This window comes from Pholcus phalangioides, unplaced genomic scaffold (assembly GCF_987345545.1).
Source record: "Pholcus phalangioides strain wild (caught in Gottingen) unplaced genomic scaffold, Ppha-v1.0 ptg000018l_1, whole genome shotgun sequence".
Classification (NCBI taxonomy): Eukaryota; Metazoa; Arthropoda; class Arachnida; order Araneae; family Pholcidae; genus Pholcus; species Pholcus phalangioides.
In genome coordinates, this window is record NW_028301611.1 from 19,030,690 (window position 1) to 19,043,433 (window position 12,744).

The window sequence follows — 12,744 nt, forward strand, 5'->3', positions numbered from 1 at the left end:
GCATGGGCCTACCCGGGCGTGCGTGCAGGGCCGCAAGTAGAAGGGGGGGGGCAGGTGGGTCTCGTGCTACGGGCGCTGGATTTCACCCAAGGCTCCCTTGTCAGGTTCCCTCGCTTCTTGGTCCTCTTTGGTCATTTTGCCCCCCTTCCCCGTCTTTGCGGTGATTTTGTTATTTTTGTCATGATTTAACAGTGACTCCCTTGTATTTGGGGTAAATACCCGCGACTTGTCCCCTCTGGTCATTTGCTCGTGACACTCTTGTCTTCGCAGCAGTTTTCCAGCGGCTCCCTTCTCTTCGTGGTAACGAAGACAGGGACTTACGACCTCCACATCCTGCAGCAATGTCCTAAAGGCTGGGATCTTTGCGGGCCTCCATGCCAGATTTTCACGGGGCCTTTCCATAGTGAATTCACAGTGTGAAAAAACAATGAATAATAACAATCGTCCCGGACCCAGGGGTTGGAGCCTTAACAGCCCCACCCTTGTGGGCGACAGTTAGATTAATTTTATAGCATAGGAAAAAATGAAGAGTGATGTTGATCTCGGGGGCCCCCGCCTAAATCTCTCTTAGCCTATCCCCCTTTAAAGGCCCAGGCTCTGGTAAATCGCGAAAATGTACATACCTGGCGTTAAGTGATTTATTAGCCTAATCAATGTTTTATATCCTATATACGTATAACGTCGTGCATTCCGAATTTTCCCGTTCCTCGGGCATTTCGGGCACCAGCCCACGCATCATAGAGTGAGTGCCACGGGAATCACTGCTTACTGTTCTTCAAACTACGTAGGCACAATTAAATTTAAATTTTTTTTGAATTTCAAAATTAATTTTAAATAAGATTGAATCAATGAAATCTCAATCTTTTGCTTCATTTCACGAACTGAGCCGTTTCCTTTCTATACAGGGTGGCCCGTAAGTGTTGATGCGGTCTTTTCTCATCTCTCTCGTAGAGCTATAGTTTCAATTTTAAAAAAAATTCTCAAAGGGAGTTCAAAAATTACCCGATAGGGGTCATTCAAGTATTACGTCAGCATCGATGGGGTGTTTGTATGATGCTTACGTCATCAACTACCCTTTATGAAGATATGAAATATTCTTAATGGCATCATCTTATTCGGTGCGCCAAAAACGGAAAAACCATTCGATAGTTATTGGGCACCTGAACTAGCATTCTCCCTATTGATAAGTCCCCTAAAGAGCCACTTTAGTGATCTCTAAATGCTTCACGGATCCTTTCCGTGCTCAGGAAATGTGTACGGTTAGCTTAAGTGCTCTGGAACTGTGCCACGCAACACTCAAGTGATCCGTAATTATGCCGCGGATCATATAAGTAATCTGGGATTGCTCCGCTGGTAACTCGAGTGATTTAGAACCGCACTGGGGGCCGCTTAAATGCTCTAAAACTGTGCCACATGTCACTCAAGGGATCTCTAAATGTGCCACGGATCGTTCAAGTGTTCTAGAACTGTGTCGCGGGTTACTTCAGTGATCTTTGAATGTGAAAATGATCTTTTAGGCCCACTTCAGTGATCTGAAAATGTGCCATGGGCCAATTAAATGCTCTGGACTTGTGCCACGGGTCATTTAAGCGATGTGTAAAAATGTGCCGCTTAATTCATTTTTACAAAATTGTTTTTGAGGGGGCAGACCACATCAGATAACCCCAGGGCCACATTTGGCCCGCGAGCCAAGGGTTAAGCATATATGGCTTAGAGTGTGGGTCACAATGAATTTTTTAAAGATAATTTTGAGTTGTTACCCTTCAATTGAATTGAAGTGAAGTAGCATTGAAATGAACAGAAATCGATTATAATAACGCATATAAAGGTAATTTCTTTCGAAATTTTAATTTTTTTCAAATATTTTTTGCATTATTTAAAAAAAAAAAACTTCGTTTGGGGGGGGCCTCGACCCCCCTATGCCATCACCCCTCCCACCAATATGCGTTAGGAGGTAGGGGGCAGTGCTGACGAAATTTTGCTGACTGGGGGGGCGGGGGTGTCAAAAATGGCTGAAAATTTGCGAACGTAATACTTGAACGGCCCCCGATATCAGTTTTGAGAGTCAAAATACAGTGTGACACAAAATAAAAAAAATCCAAATTTTCAAAGATCCTTGCACTTTAACTTTCAATTACAAAGTTGTTGCACTGAAACTGTCCTGAAGCCAACACAAAACAAAATTCCACGTTTCAAAGTGCAATATACGCTAAGATATTTGGATTCAAAAATCGAAAGACAAATTTTGAAACAACAGGCAGCGGCTCCTTTGCCTCATTTATTGTGTTTTTTATCGCATTTTGAATCCGAATGTCTCGGCGAATATTGCATTTAGAAACTTTTTGTTTTCTTCTGAGGAGAGAAAGGGCAATAACGTTCTGATTGAAAATTAGAGGACGGTGGACACACACACCGTGTAAAAAAATTTAGATTTTATTTAGATTTTTTACACACTGTATTTTCATTCTAAAAACTGGTACAGGTTTTTAGAATGAAAAGGTAATTAAATTTAATTAAGGGGGGGGTTTAATTAAATTGCAATCATACCTCTACGATGGACGGTCGATGAGATAAAAGCCTCATTAGCACTTGCAATAGCATTTTGGTTCGAACAACCCACGGTTCTCTTACGAGTTGAATGGTGTCACTATCCCGGATGCAACTAGAGTCACCGATTTGGGAATTCTCATTGACCAGCGGCTTAGGTTTTCTGAACATTGTTCAGCGGTGGTCAAAAAATCGAATAGAATGCTTGGTCTCATTTTCGAAAAGGTCTCTTCGCGTTCTCCTAAAGTACGAAGAGCTACGCGTGTCCTTGTTGGCACACAGGGCTTGAGTTATGAAGAGAGACTTCATTTTTTGAATATGTTCACATTGGATGAACGCAGGTGTCGAGGAGATATGATCGAAGTGTTCAAAATTTTCAACAGGATGGGTAGGAGGGACCATAAGTTATCAATACGCCGTCAATCTACTGCTTTGACAAGTAAACACCAGTATTGATTATTAAGGGACAATTCCAGGTTGTGGTGTCGCAGGGAATTTATCTCTAATAGGGTTGTCAATAAATGGAATAGCTTACCCACGGAGGTAGTAAATTGTAACGCATTGACACGTTTAAAAAGAAATACGATAAACATGTTGGGGTAAATCGAGAAGCTATCCATTCTTAGAATAAGACAACCATAAGTATTCTTTATGGGCATTGTATAATATTTTATCATGTGTATATATTGTTTAGAATTTTAATTTTTAATTGGGTTGCTATATTTTTGAAATATATGGCATCCATATTTTTATGGGCATCTTTTTCTCAGCCACCTTGTTGGGCATTTCGCCTGTTGTGGCGTTGTATTTGTATTTGTATATGTATTTATATTTGCAGGACACCCTGTATATTTCAAATTGGTTTTTATTCGATTGAATTGGTGTCCCCTTTTAATGCAGCTTTTTTTTTTTTTTTGAAAATTTGCAAAAAATTACGTATTGTAAAGCTTTATACTGACATAGTGTGAAAAAAATTTCAATAAATCAATGGTCTCAAAAATCGTATTTTTAATTTCTACTGGAGCACAGTTTTCCACTATGTTAAAAGGGTATGAGACCCCCCCCCCCCTCCCCTCCTAAGACGTTCTGTGGCGAGAACAACTCTTTGTCCGGGGCCTCATGGTTCTATTTCGACGCCCCAGTGGTTTTGGGGGGTGCTCCCACGGTTATTTGTGCCATGGAACGAAGCACCAATTGCGCACGTAGGATCGACCTTTGCGGGGGGGGGGGGGGGGGTGAGGAGAACAAAAATATTTACCCCCGAGGAATTTTGAGCGCTACCACTCAAAAGGATTTCAATTAATAGAAATTGTTTAAAACAGCATGTATAAAAGGTATATTTCCTTTCCGTATTTTGTTTTTCTCTCCGAAATATTCATCTTCCGTCAGCTTGAGGGGGGAGGGGCACCCTCGTCTTCCCCCCCCCCCCACCACCACCCTGGCGTACGCCTCTGCCGAGCACCAGAATTCATCCAACAATATAAATTTCCTACGCAAAGCTCTCTCAAAAAAGACGAGCACCCACAGATTCGAAGCAATTCCGACGCCCATGGATACCCCCCCCCCCCCACCTCCAGCTCAACACAGGGATGGATCTAGAGCTCGCTGTTGGGAGGAGCAATTTTTTTTTTTTTACACTGTGAATATGGTGACCATGCATCCCGCATTTTCCGGGATAATCATGGTTTTTGCCTTTGTTAACATTTTTTTTGAAAAAATAACCCAATTTTTCTATTTTTTGGTCAAAGTTTTCTTGAATTTGTTATTTAATCAAAACTACATCGATACAAATAATTTTCAACTGATTTATTGAATATAATATTCTCATTTCTCTTGGGGGATAATTACCCCCATTCCCCCCCCCCCCCAGATCCTCGCCTGGCTCAACGTACCTGCCTACCAATTTCCAAAAAATTACCTAAAATTTAGGGGGATTAATTGAGGAGTATTCCCACTACTTCACGGAATTTCGAGGAGTAAAATTGAATTTAAATGAGAATTGGCGAACACTGCTTAAGACCGCCTGTACGCGCCCCCGTTGGGCCCCAAGTTTTTTTTCTGTAGTCCTTACCTGGTGAATTCCCGAAAATTTCAACTAGATCTCATATTTGAGAGGGAGCGCCCATCCCTCTTAAGATCCCCCGTTCCGTGGGCCCGTAACGTATGGGGCCCATGGGGCTGACATTGAGAAAAATTTCTTCCAAGCCGAAGGAGGCCACAGACACGTTGGCGACAACGCCGTGCGGTTCGGTCGCCAAACGCGTGGCAAAGTAACCCTCTGCGAAGGAGAGACGAGAGAGAGAGCGAGTCGGGCCTGTCACACACAGTAGGGAGGCTGGCGATCATCAAAAAAATTTCGCTTCGTGATGATGATGGTGGTGGCAACAAGGTATCGCTCTTGAGGGGCCGTGCGTCGTTCGCGCCGCAGATCGAAATTCGCCGGGGGCCGCACTGATTTACTTTTACCATACCTAACGTTATCTTCAACTCAACACGTTGTAATTCGCTATCCGAGAATTCGGCAAGTAATTTCACAGATAGATGGCGACAAAATTCCTCGCGGATCGGAAACCAAAACTAATTAAAAGCCCGCGGTTGCCCACGACTTCGATGGATTCTTCGGCACTGATGGACCCCCTTAACCTCGAAAATCGACGGATTGTGCGACCCTAGTCCAGACCCTGCAGGTGCAAAGGATTAAAAATCGGGTAAAAATTCCTAATCGGGGATCGGTGACAAAACAAACAAACAAGAGCGGTCGGTGTCGGTGAGTGCGTGCGTGTGTGTGCGTGGTTCTTCTTTCATCGACGGATTCCCGAAGGTCAACCACAGCTGTTTCTTCGAGCCCATATTTCAAAAAAAAGAGGTGACATGTCTGAATAGGGAACCCCCCCGTCGAAATATGTGTTTGCTTTTTTTTTCTTTTCTGCGGAAATACCGAATGTGATATCCGACGACACCCCGAAAAGTGACGTTCCAAGGGCGTGACTCTATTCCTTTCTGGAATTTCTTTGGTACCCCCCGCACAGCAATAGTGCAGCCGGACCGGCCCCCACCTCTTTTGCCCCCGCGAGACTAAATAAAGTCTCTTTTTTACTTGGAGGGGGCCTTGGATGCTGACACCCCACGTGACTGCAGTTGGGGATATAGAGATCAGTTTGTGTGTTGACCCCTTTGACTCAGTTGATCTTTGGAATTCGACTGAGACGGATGACTTCTGAGGTGCTCGTCGGTCGTATATGGATTATCGTTCGACTTGGCCATACTAGATGCCTCCTCCTCCCCATGTGTGACACCAACCGTAGTGTGAAAAAAGTCTGTTTGCTCCCCAGATGTGACACTATGCGTTCTTCCACGCTCCGTGAAATGACGACGTCGACATGAGTACCGTGGAATCTATGGCAGTGTACAGTACGGAGATGGACTTTGCTCGGAGGATGTTCAAGCCTCGTGGTGGCGGCATACCGGCTAGGAGGTGGCACCACAGCAGCGTCACCGATTCGTGGTGCCGACGGAATCTCTGTGGGAACTTCCTATTCTTCAAGGCAGTGACGTTCTTAATAGGATTAGGTTTCGGGATTGTGATAGCCTACCTGTCGTTGGACGTCGGTGCTGTCACGACGTCTAAAGGAAATGTGATTATCGGTGATGGTGACTATAGTTCCTATGATGGTGTTGTGTCCGCCGCAGGAAATGAGAGCTTGAGGACACAGGAAGAGATTGGAAGTTTAGTGACTCTGAAGGACTCCGAGATGGAGTCGTCGGTCCGTGGTTCGGACTACAAATTCGCCGGGAACCGTTCTGGTACTTCCGTGGACTCTGCTGCGTTGGGTAAGTCGAATTTCATTTATCGGATGACTTACAACAAGAAGCGATTGCGTGATAAGACGAGACGACGGAAATATCCGCGTGGTGATGTTGATGATGTTACGAATGTCTCGACGAAGGACACTAGTGTCGAAAGTGTCGTTAAAAGGACTCCGGTTGAGATCTTGCAAAGTGTTTATTGGACGGAAGCCGTCGAAAATCTCGTTCCGAAAGGATTCGCGGACTCGGACATCGAGTCCTGGAGGCGTTTCCTGAACGACACCCGGGCCCTGAAGATCGAGGAAGGTTGCGGCCGGATGCAGAACCGTCTCGTCATTTTCGACGGGGGTGACAAGTCCTGCTGCAGGTATCGTCACAACAACGACCAGATACAAGGAGAGATATTCTCCTTCTACCTCGGTAGACTGTTGAACCTGAGCAACCTCCTACCATCCGCCTTGGAACTCGTGAAACCCCGAGACCCGAAATGGTTCCAAGTCTCGTCCCAGGTCGCAATAGCGCAGTGGAACCCCGACCACCCGGTCGTGCTGACCAAATTCATCAGCGGCCTGCATCCCGAGTACATCCCGAAGCAGCTGCGTTCCAAAAAGGCAAGACGCCTCCACCCGGGGGACGTCGGCGACGGCGACGACCTGTCCCAGCTGGTCCAGTGGTCGGACCTGATCGTTTTCGACTACCTGACAGCGAACCTGGACAGGATAGTCAACAACATGTTCAACGAGAGGTGGAACGCGGACATGATGAACCACCCCACCCACAACCTGGCGAGGACCGACGACGGACTGCTGGTGTTCCTTGACAACGAGTCCGGGCTCCTACACGGGTACAGGCTCCTGGGCAAATACGAACATTTCCACAAGTCGCTGCTGGAGAGCCTGTGCGTGTTCAGGAAGCGGACCGCCGACGCCGTGCGCGGGCTCCGCGGCCGGGACGACGTGGACGCGATGCTGAGGAGGGCGTTCTCGGACAGTGATCCGGGGATGGAAGAGTGGCTCCCGTTCCTGCCGGAGAAGAGCGTCAAGATACTCAAGGAGAGGATATCGACCGTCGATGATCACATCAGGGCGTGCGAAGCCAAATACGCACGTTCCACGACCGTACGGTAGCCAACCGGGGGCTTCGACACCGGTAAGTGCGAAAAAAAGAACTTTAATAACATGAAATCATGTTCAAAATTTTAATCAAGAAAAATCAAAAATCTTAACGAACGGCAACTTTGTGGATCTTTTTTTTTTTTACAGAAAATTTTTTTCGGTGAAATTTCCATTCAATTTTAAGTGAGGAAAATCACAAAATTTATCACGAGCTAGTCCCCATGTATTATAGATATATTTATGTGTATAATGTTTATATGAAATATAAAAATTGAATTTTTGAGGGAATTTTTTTTTTTCATTTTTCTTTATACATTGAATAATAATGCTGTAAATAAAATTTAGATAATATTCTTATTTAGAAAAATTCAACGAAGAATGTCATCATTATTGTTTTCCTGGTATTTTTTTTTTCTATATTTATACAACAAATTTATGGTAAAATTTTGTAAGAAAAAATAATTACAATTTTCATCATTAAAATTTAATTAAATAAATTTATACTAGGGAGTATTGAAGAATATTTTATCTCGTGTTCATAGTTAATTTTGAAATTTATAAGGGGAAAATAAATTCACATAATTTCACCGATTACATAACATTAAAATTTAGCAGAATTTTTCTTATCATTTGGGGCGGAATGTGCTGTATGTTATCAGAATTTGATTGATTAATTATCATTTTTCGAAAAAGATTCGTTTGCTGTGAATTCAGAAATTTGTGTTTGGAATTTATTCAAAAATCTGAATTTTATCCAAATTTGGAAAAATTACTATTCGTTAATTTTTTTTTAAATTAATCTGTGATCATCACAGGAATTAATAGAAATTACGGAACGTTTTTACTAGTTTTATAAGAATTATTCTCAAAAGTTATAGAAAAGTCATTTCGAAATCATGCAGAAGCTGTAGGTTTTAATGTGAAATTTGAGTCATCATAAATTATTCGGAAGCTATTGGAATTACGGGAGAGCCGGGCTTTGGCCGGCTGCGAAGGGCGCGGCCGCACCGGGCCGCTAAATTTTAGGGGCCGCCAAACGGGACAAAATGATTTCATGACATTTTGACTTTTAAGAAATGACAAATTTGCGTTTTGACTTGACAAAGCAATAGCTGAAAATATTATCCAAGACATTTTAAAATTCAGGCATCTGAAGTCACAAATTCAGACATCGAAGGCCTAAAATTCAGACTTCAAAGGCCTAAAATTCAGACTTCAAAGGCCTAACATTCAGACTTCAAAGGCCTAAAATTAAGACATCGAAGACCTAAAAAAAATTAGGAATCTAAGATCTCAAATTCAGACATCGAACCTTTTGGCCTAGGGATTTGACAGAACCTGTTTTAGAGGGCCGGAAAGCTGTTATTGTGCCGGGCCGCAAAATACTTCAACCCGTCCCTGAATTACGGACACATTCAGAAACTATGAAATTTGCTCAAAAGCTCTCCAAGTTTTTCAGAATTACAACCAACTGGAATAAATGGATTTATTCGGAAATTGTTCGAAAATTATTCAGAAGAAGTTATTAAATTTATGAATATATAACTTTATAATATTAGAGTTTTTTTTTTAAATATCGTTAAATTTATTCGAAGGCTATAAAGAGCCGTTGGAATTTGCAGATAATTGGAAATTATAAAAGTTATTAAAAAATTCAGAACTGTTTAAAATAAAAGAAATAAATGTTGAGAGTTTTTTTTCATGGTTATTGTTGTTAAACAAATTATATGCAGTCGATCCCGCTTATAACGTTCTTGCTTGGTGCGACTTACTCTCTCTACCGCGGTTTCAACTTTAACTAATCCTTATTAAGATTTCCTGTTTAAAACGTTTTCCCGGTTGGGACCGTTCTTACCAGACTCGGGGCCGGGTGCGAAAATAATAGCGGGGCCAGAATACAAATACAACGCCACAACAGACAAAATGCCCAACGAGGTGGCTGTTAAAAAGATGCCCATAAAAATATGGCTATTAAGGTTCTAAGGTTATTTATGGTTATTAAGCGTCTTAATAACACTTCGGGGGCCCCCCTTATCCCCGATTTTATAAAGATATTTCCACCTTCCATGAAAATTCAGATTCCAGAATTGATAGAAATTCAGAATAAATGAAAGAAATGTATCCAACATCCATAAAAATTAAGAATCATTGAAAGAAATGATTCCAGAATTGATGAAAATTCGGAATTTATGTGGAAGATAATGATTTCATAATTACTTCTTTCTACACAAAAATGCATAATACCAGAATTATTTCTTTATAGATGCAGAAAATTCCAGAATTAAAGAAAATTCAGAATTCTTTTTATGAAAAAAATTATCGTAATTCTAATTGGGAGTCTCCCCAAAACGCGGGGCCCCGGTGCGACCGCACTTGCCACACCCCTCTCTGTTCCCGTATACGACTTTTCTACGTTACAACGTTCTTGCATGACGATTTTTTTGAAAACGTTATAAGCGGGATCCACTGTAGATAAAGTGCTATGAAAGAAAGACAAACTGTTCATCAACTATAAGTTCTCACAATTGTTGTGAAAACATATCACTGAGATATACGGAAAGAATTGAAATTACCCAAAATTTTTTGGAATTATCTTGAAGATTTTGGAATTTATTCTCACAAAATCAATCGCAACTGTTCAGAAAAGTCACGAAATTATCCAAGAAAATGCCGAAATTATACAATTTACAAGCAATAATTTAGTGGCGCTTTCAACCTTTTTTGGATATCGTGGGACGCATTGGCAGAAGAAACAGCGTTTCGGGCCGCATCGGGAGAAGGAAATTAACTGTTTTAGGCCACACTCACAAAATGCTTAAAAATACCCCATAAGAATATTTTGAAGCCAAATTTAAAATTTTAAATATAATGATAACTCTGCCCTTCCTTTTTGTATTTGGTGACACTTGAAATCTATTCGTAACAGTATTACACAGTAATAAAATGTTAGGAAAATTTTATTTACATTAGTTAGAAAATGCTTATTGGGCCGCATTTATATCAATTATAGGGGCTACTGGTTAGATACCTATTGCAAATAACACTAACGAAAAGTTATTGAATATTATAAAATTTAAAATAATATAAAATTTGTATATGTATATAATAGTATGAAATTTATAGTGATATATAATTTTATACATAGTACTTCATGTTAAAAAAAGCCAAAAATTGATATGCAGATTGATTAAAATTCTTAATTGATCGACGAAGGGCCTAATTAGTTAGTTACCTGCCATCAGGGACTCTGGATGCTTGGTCATCCCCATTGCAAGCAGGCATTTTGGTGCCCTCTATTAACGTTGCAGGAGAGATATAAGAAAAGTGAAATTCGTGCTTTCTCTGGTCCGGCGCAGGGCCGTCTTAAGAGCACCATGGGCCGTCGGGCCAAGTTATTTTTCTGAGGCCCCACCAGGCAAATGTACGCCACACTCCTCGGAAATGTCAACTATATCTCATTTTTGTTAGGCCCCCAGGACGTACCCATGTGTTAAGACGGCACTGGTCCGGGCACCAGATTCGCCTGCCACTCTCCCTTCCAATTGCGGCATTGCCTGTCATGAACACCCGAAATCTGCCATCAGAATGTCCCGCTGCCGAGGTCTGTTTTAGTCCGGTTTTTGTAAACTCAAGAAAAATACATTTGAAAAAAACAAAGAAAAAATATTTTTACTACTTAGGTTCAGCATACCATAAATAGGTGATCGTTGATCTATTTCTAGTCGGGAGCACCGCTCAGCAGAACGGTAACTTTGCCACATGTTTGAATGTAGACCAGTGCAGGGCTTGACAGATCCCATTTGGGAAGTCACCATGGTGGCCAGATGAATGGTATTGGCCCCGAAAAATTTTCTATGCGTGATTGCTAAATAACACAGTTAAAGAATGACAAGACACATTTCTGATTTCATTACAGTACGTCTTTTACCATAGGAAAGATGTTACAAAAACATTCGCTTATAACGAGAAGTCTTTTATAACGACAATTTTTTTCTCGTAAGTCCGAAAAAAGCGAAACCACGAAAATAATAATAATAAATATATATTTAGACGTCCGTTATAACGACAGCTCACAATCGCGGGAAAAATCGTCGTTATAACGGACTTATAAGCAAATGTTTTTGTGACATTAGCTCTTTTTTTGGTAATCATCTGCAAATCACTCGTTTCATCGAAATTCTCGTTATAAGCCGTGCCTGTTATAACGGACTTTTACTGTATGTATATTTAGGTGATAGTGATAGGAACCGAGACACACTGAGGCTCTGTCACACTCGGTGATATACGCACATTGTCCCTGGGGACTCGGGTGCCTCCGGGGAACCTAACCATTTATTGTGATTAAGAAAGATATATTACATACATGGGCAGGTGCCATTACGCACATCGCCAGTAAACAAGTATGATCGAAAAATGGTGATTCATGTATATAAATCACGAAATTATCATAATAATCGAGAGTAGTTCTTGATAAAATTTGATCTGCCTCTTAGGGTCGTATTACACTGTAAAAGTTTTGTAAAAGTGCTTTGATAAAACTCGAAAAATACAACCAATAAACTGATCGGTTGGATTGGCTTGAATGTAACCCATCAGCTTATTCGTTGTGTTTTACAAGTTTTATACAAGCACTTTTATAAAACTTTTATAGTGTAATATCGACCTCAGGGATAGTTCAATCAGTTACTATCACATCAATGAAAACTATCAATCTGCTACACACTGACGAGCTCGAAATTCCGACACATCGAACACTCTTGGGCTTAAATGCTCAACCTATGGCCTGCTAGTCAAATGTAGAGTCATCTGATGTGACTCGAGACCCCCAAACCTAATTTTGTAAAAATGAACCAAGTGACACATTTCCAGATCGCTTCAGTGAGCCCACAGCATTTTGACAGATCACTGAAGGGGCCCGCAGGACATTTTTGCAAATCACTGAAATGGCTCTCAAAATGCAGTTTCCTCATCAGTGTTAAATCAGTCATCTTCCACCTGTTGCTCGCGAACACATAAAGTGTTCAATGCCGGCGTTCGATTTCTGACTCGCGAGCGCTTGATCTCAACTGAAACACTTCAATTAAACACTTTGCAAAAGTTGTATTCAAGGATTACAGTCAGGGCCGGAACTAGGGGAAGGGGGGGGGTGAACTGCCCCGGGCGGCAGAATTTGGCGATCAGCAGTTTTACGTGGGAACAAAGAACAACACTGTTATAAAATTATCTAATTTTAAAGTTGTGGGGGTGGCACAATAATGTTTGCCCCGGGCGGCAA

At 41.6% G+C, this 12,744-nt stretch overlaps 1 protein-coding gene across 1 annotated transcript; it reads left to right on the forward strand.

Moving 5' to 3' along the window:
• Window positions 1–4,872: 4,872 nt before the first annotated feature.
• On the forward strand, window positions 4,873–7,825 carry LOC149071801 (extracellular serine/threonine protein kinase four-jointed-like). Its single transcript, XM_089247862.1, has one exon. It carries the CDS (start codon window positions 5,928–5,930, stop codon window positions 7,479–7,481), a length of 1,554 nt encoding a protein of 517 aa, XP_089103988.1. The 5' UTR covers window positions 4,873–5,927; the 3' UTR covers window positions 7,482–7,825.
• The last annotated feature ends 4,919 nt before the right edge of the window (window positions 7,826–12,744 follow it).

Coding starts and splice junctions, on each gene's coding strand:
- LOC149071801 (XM_089247862.1), top strand. CDS start 5,928: ATGAGTACCGTGGAATCTATGGCAGTGTACAGTACGGAGATGGACTTT.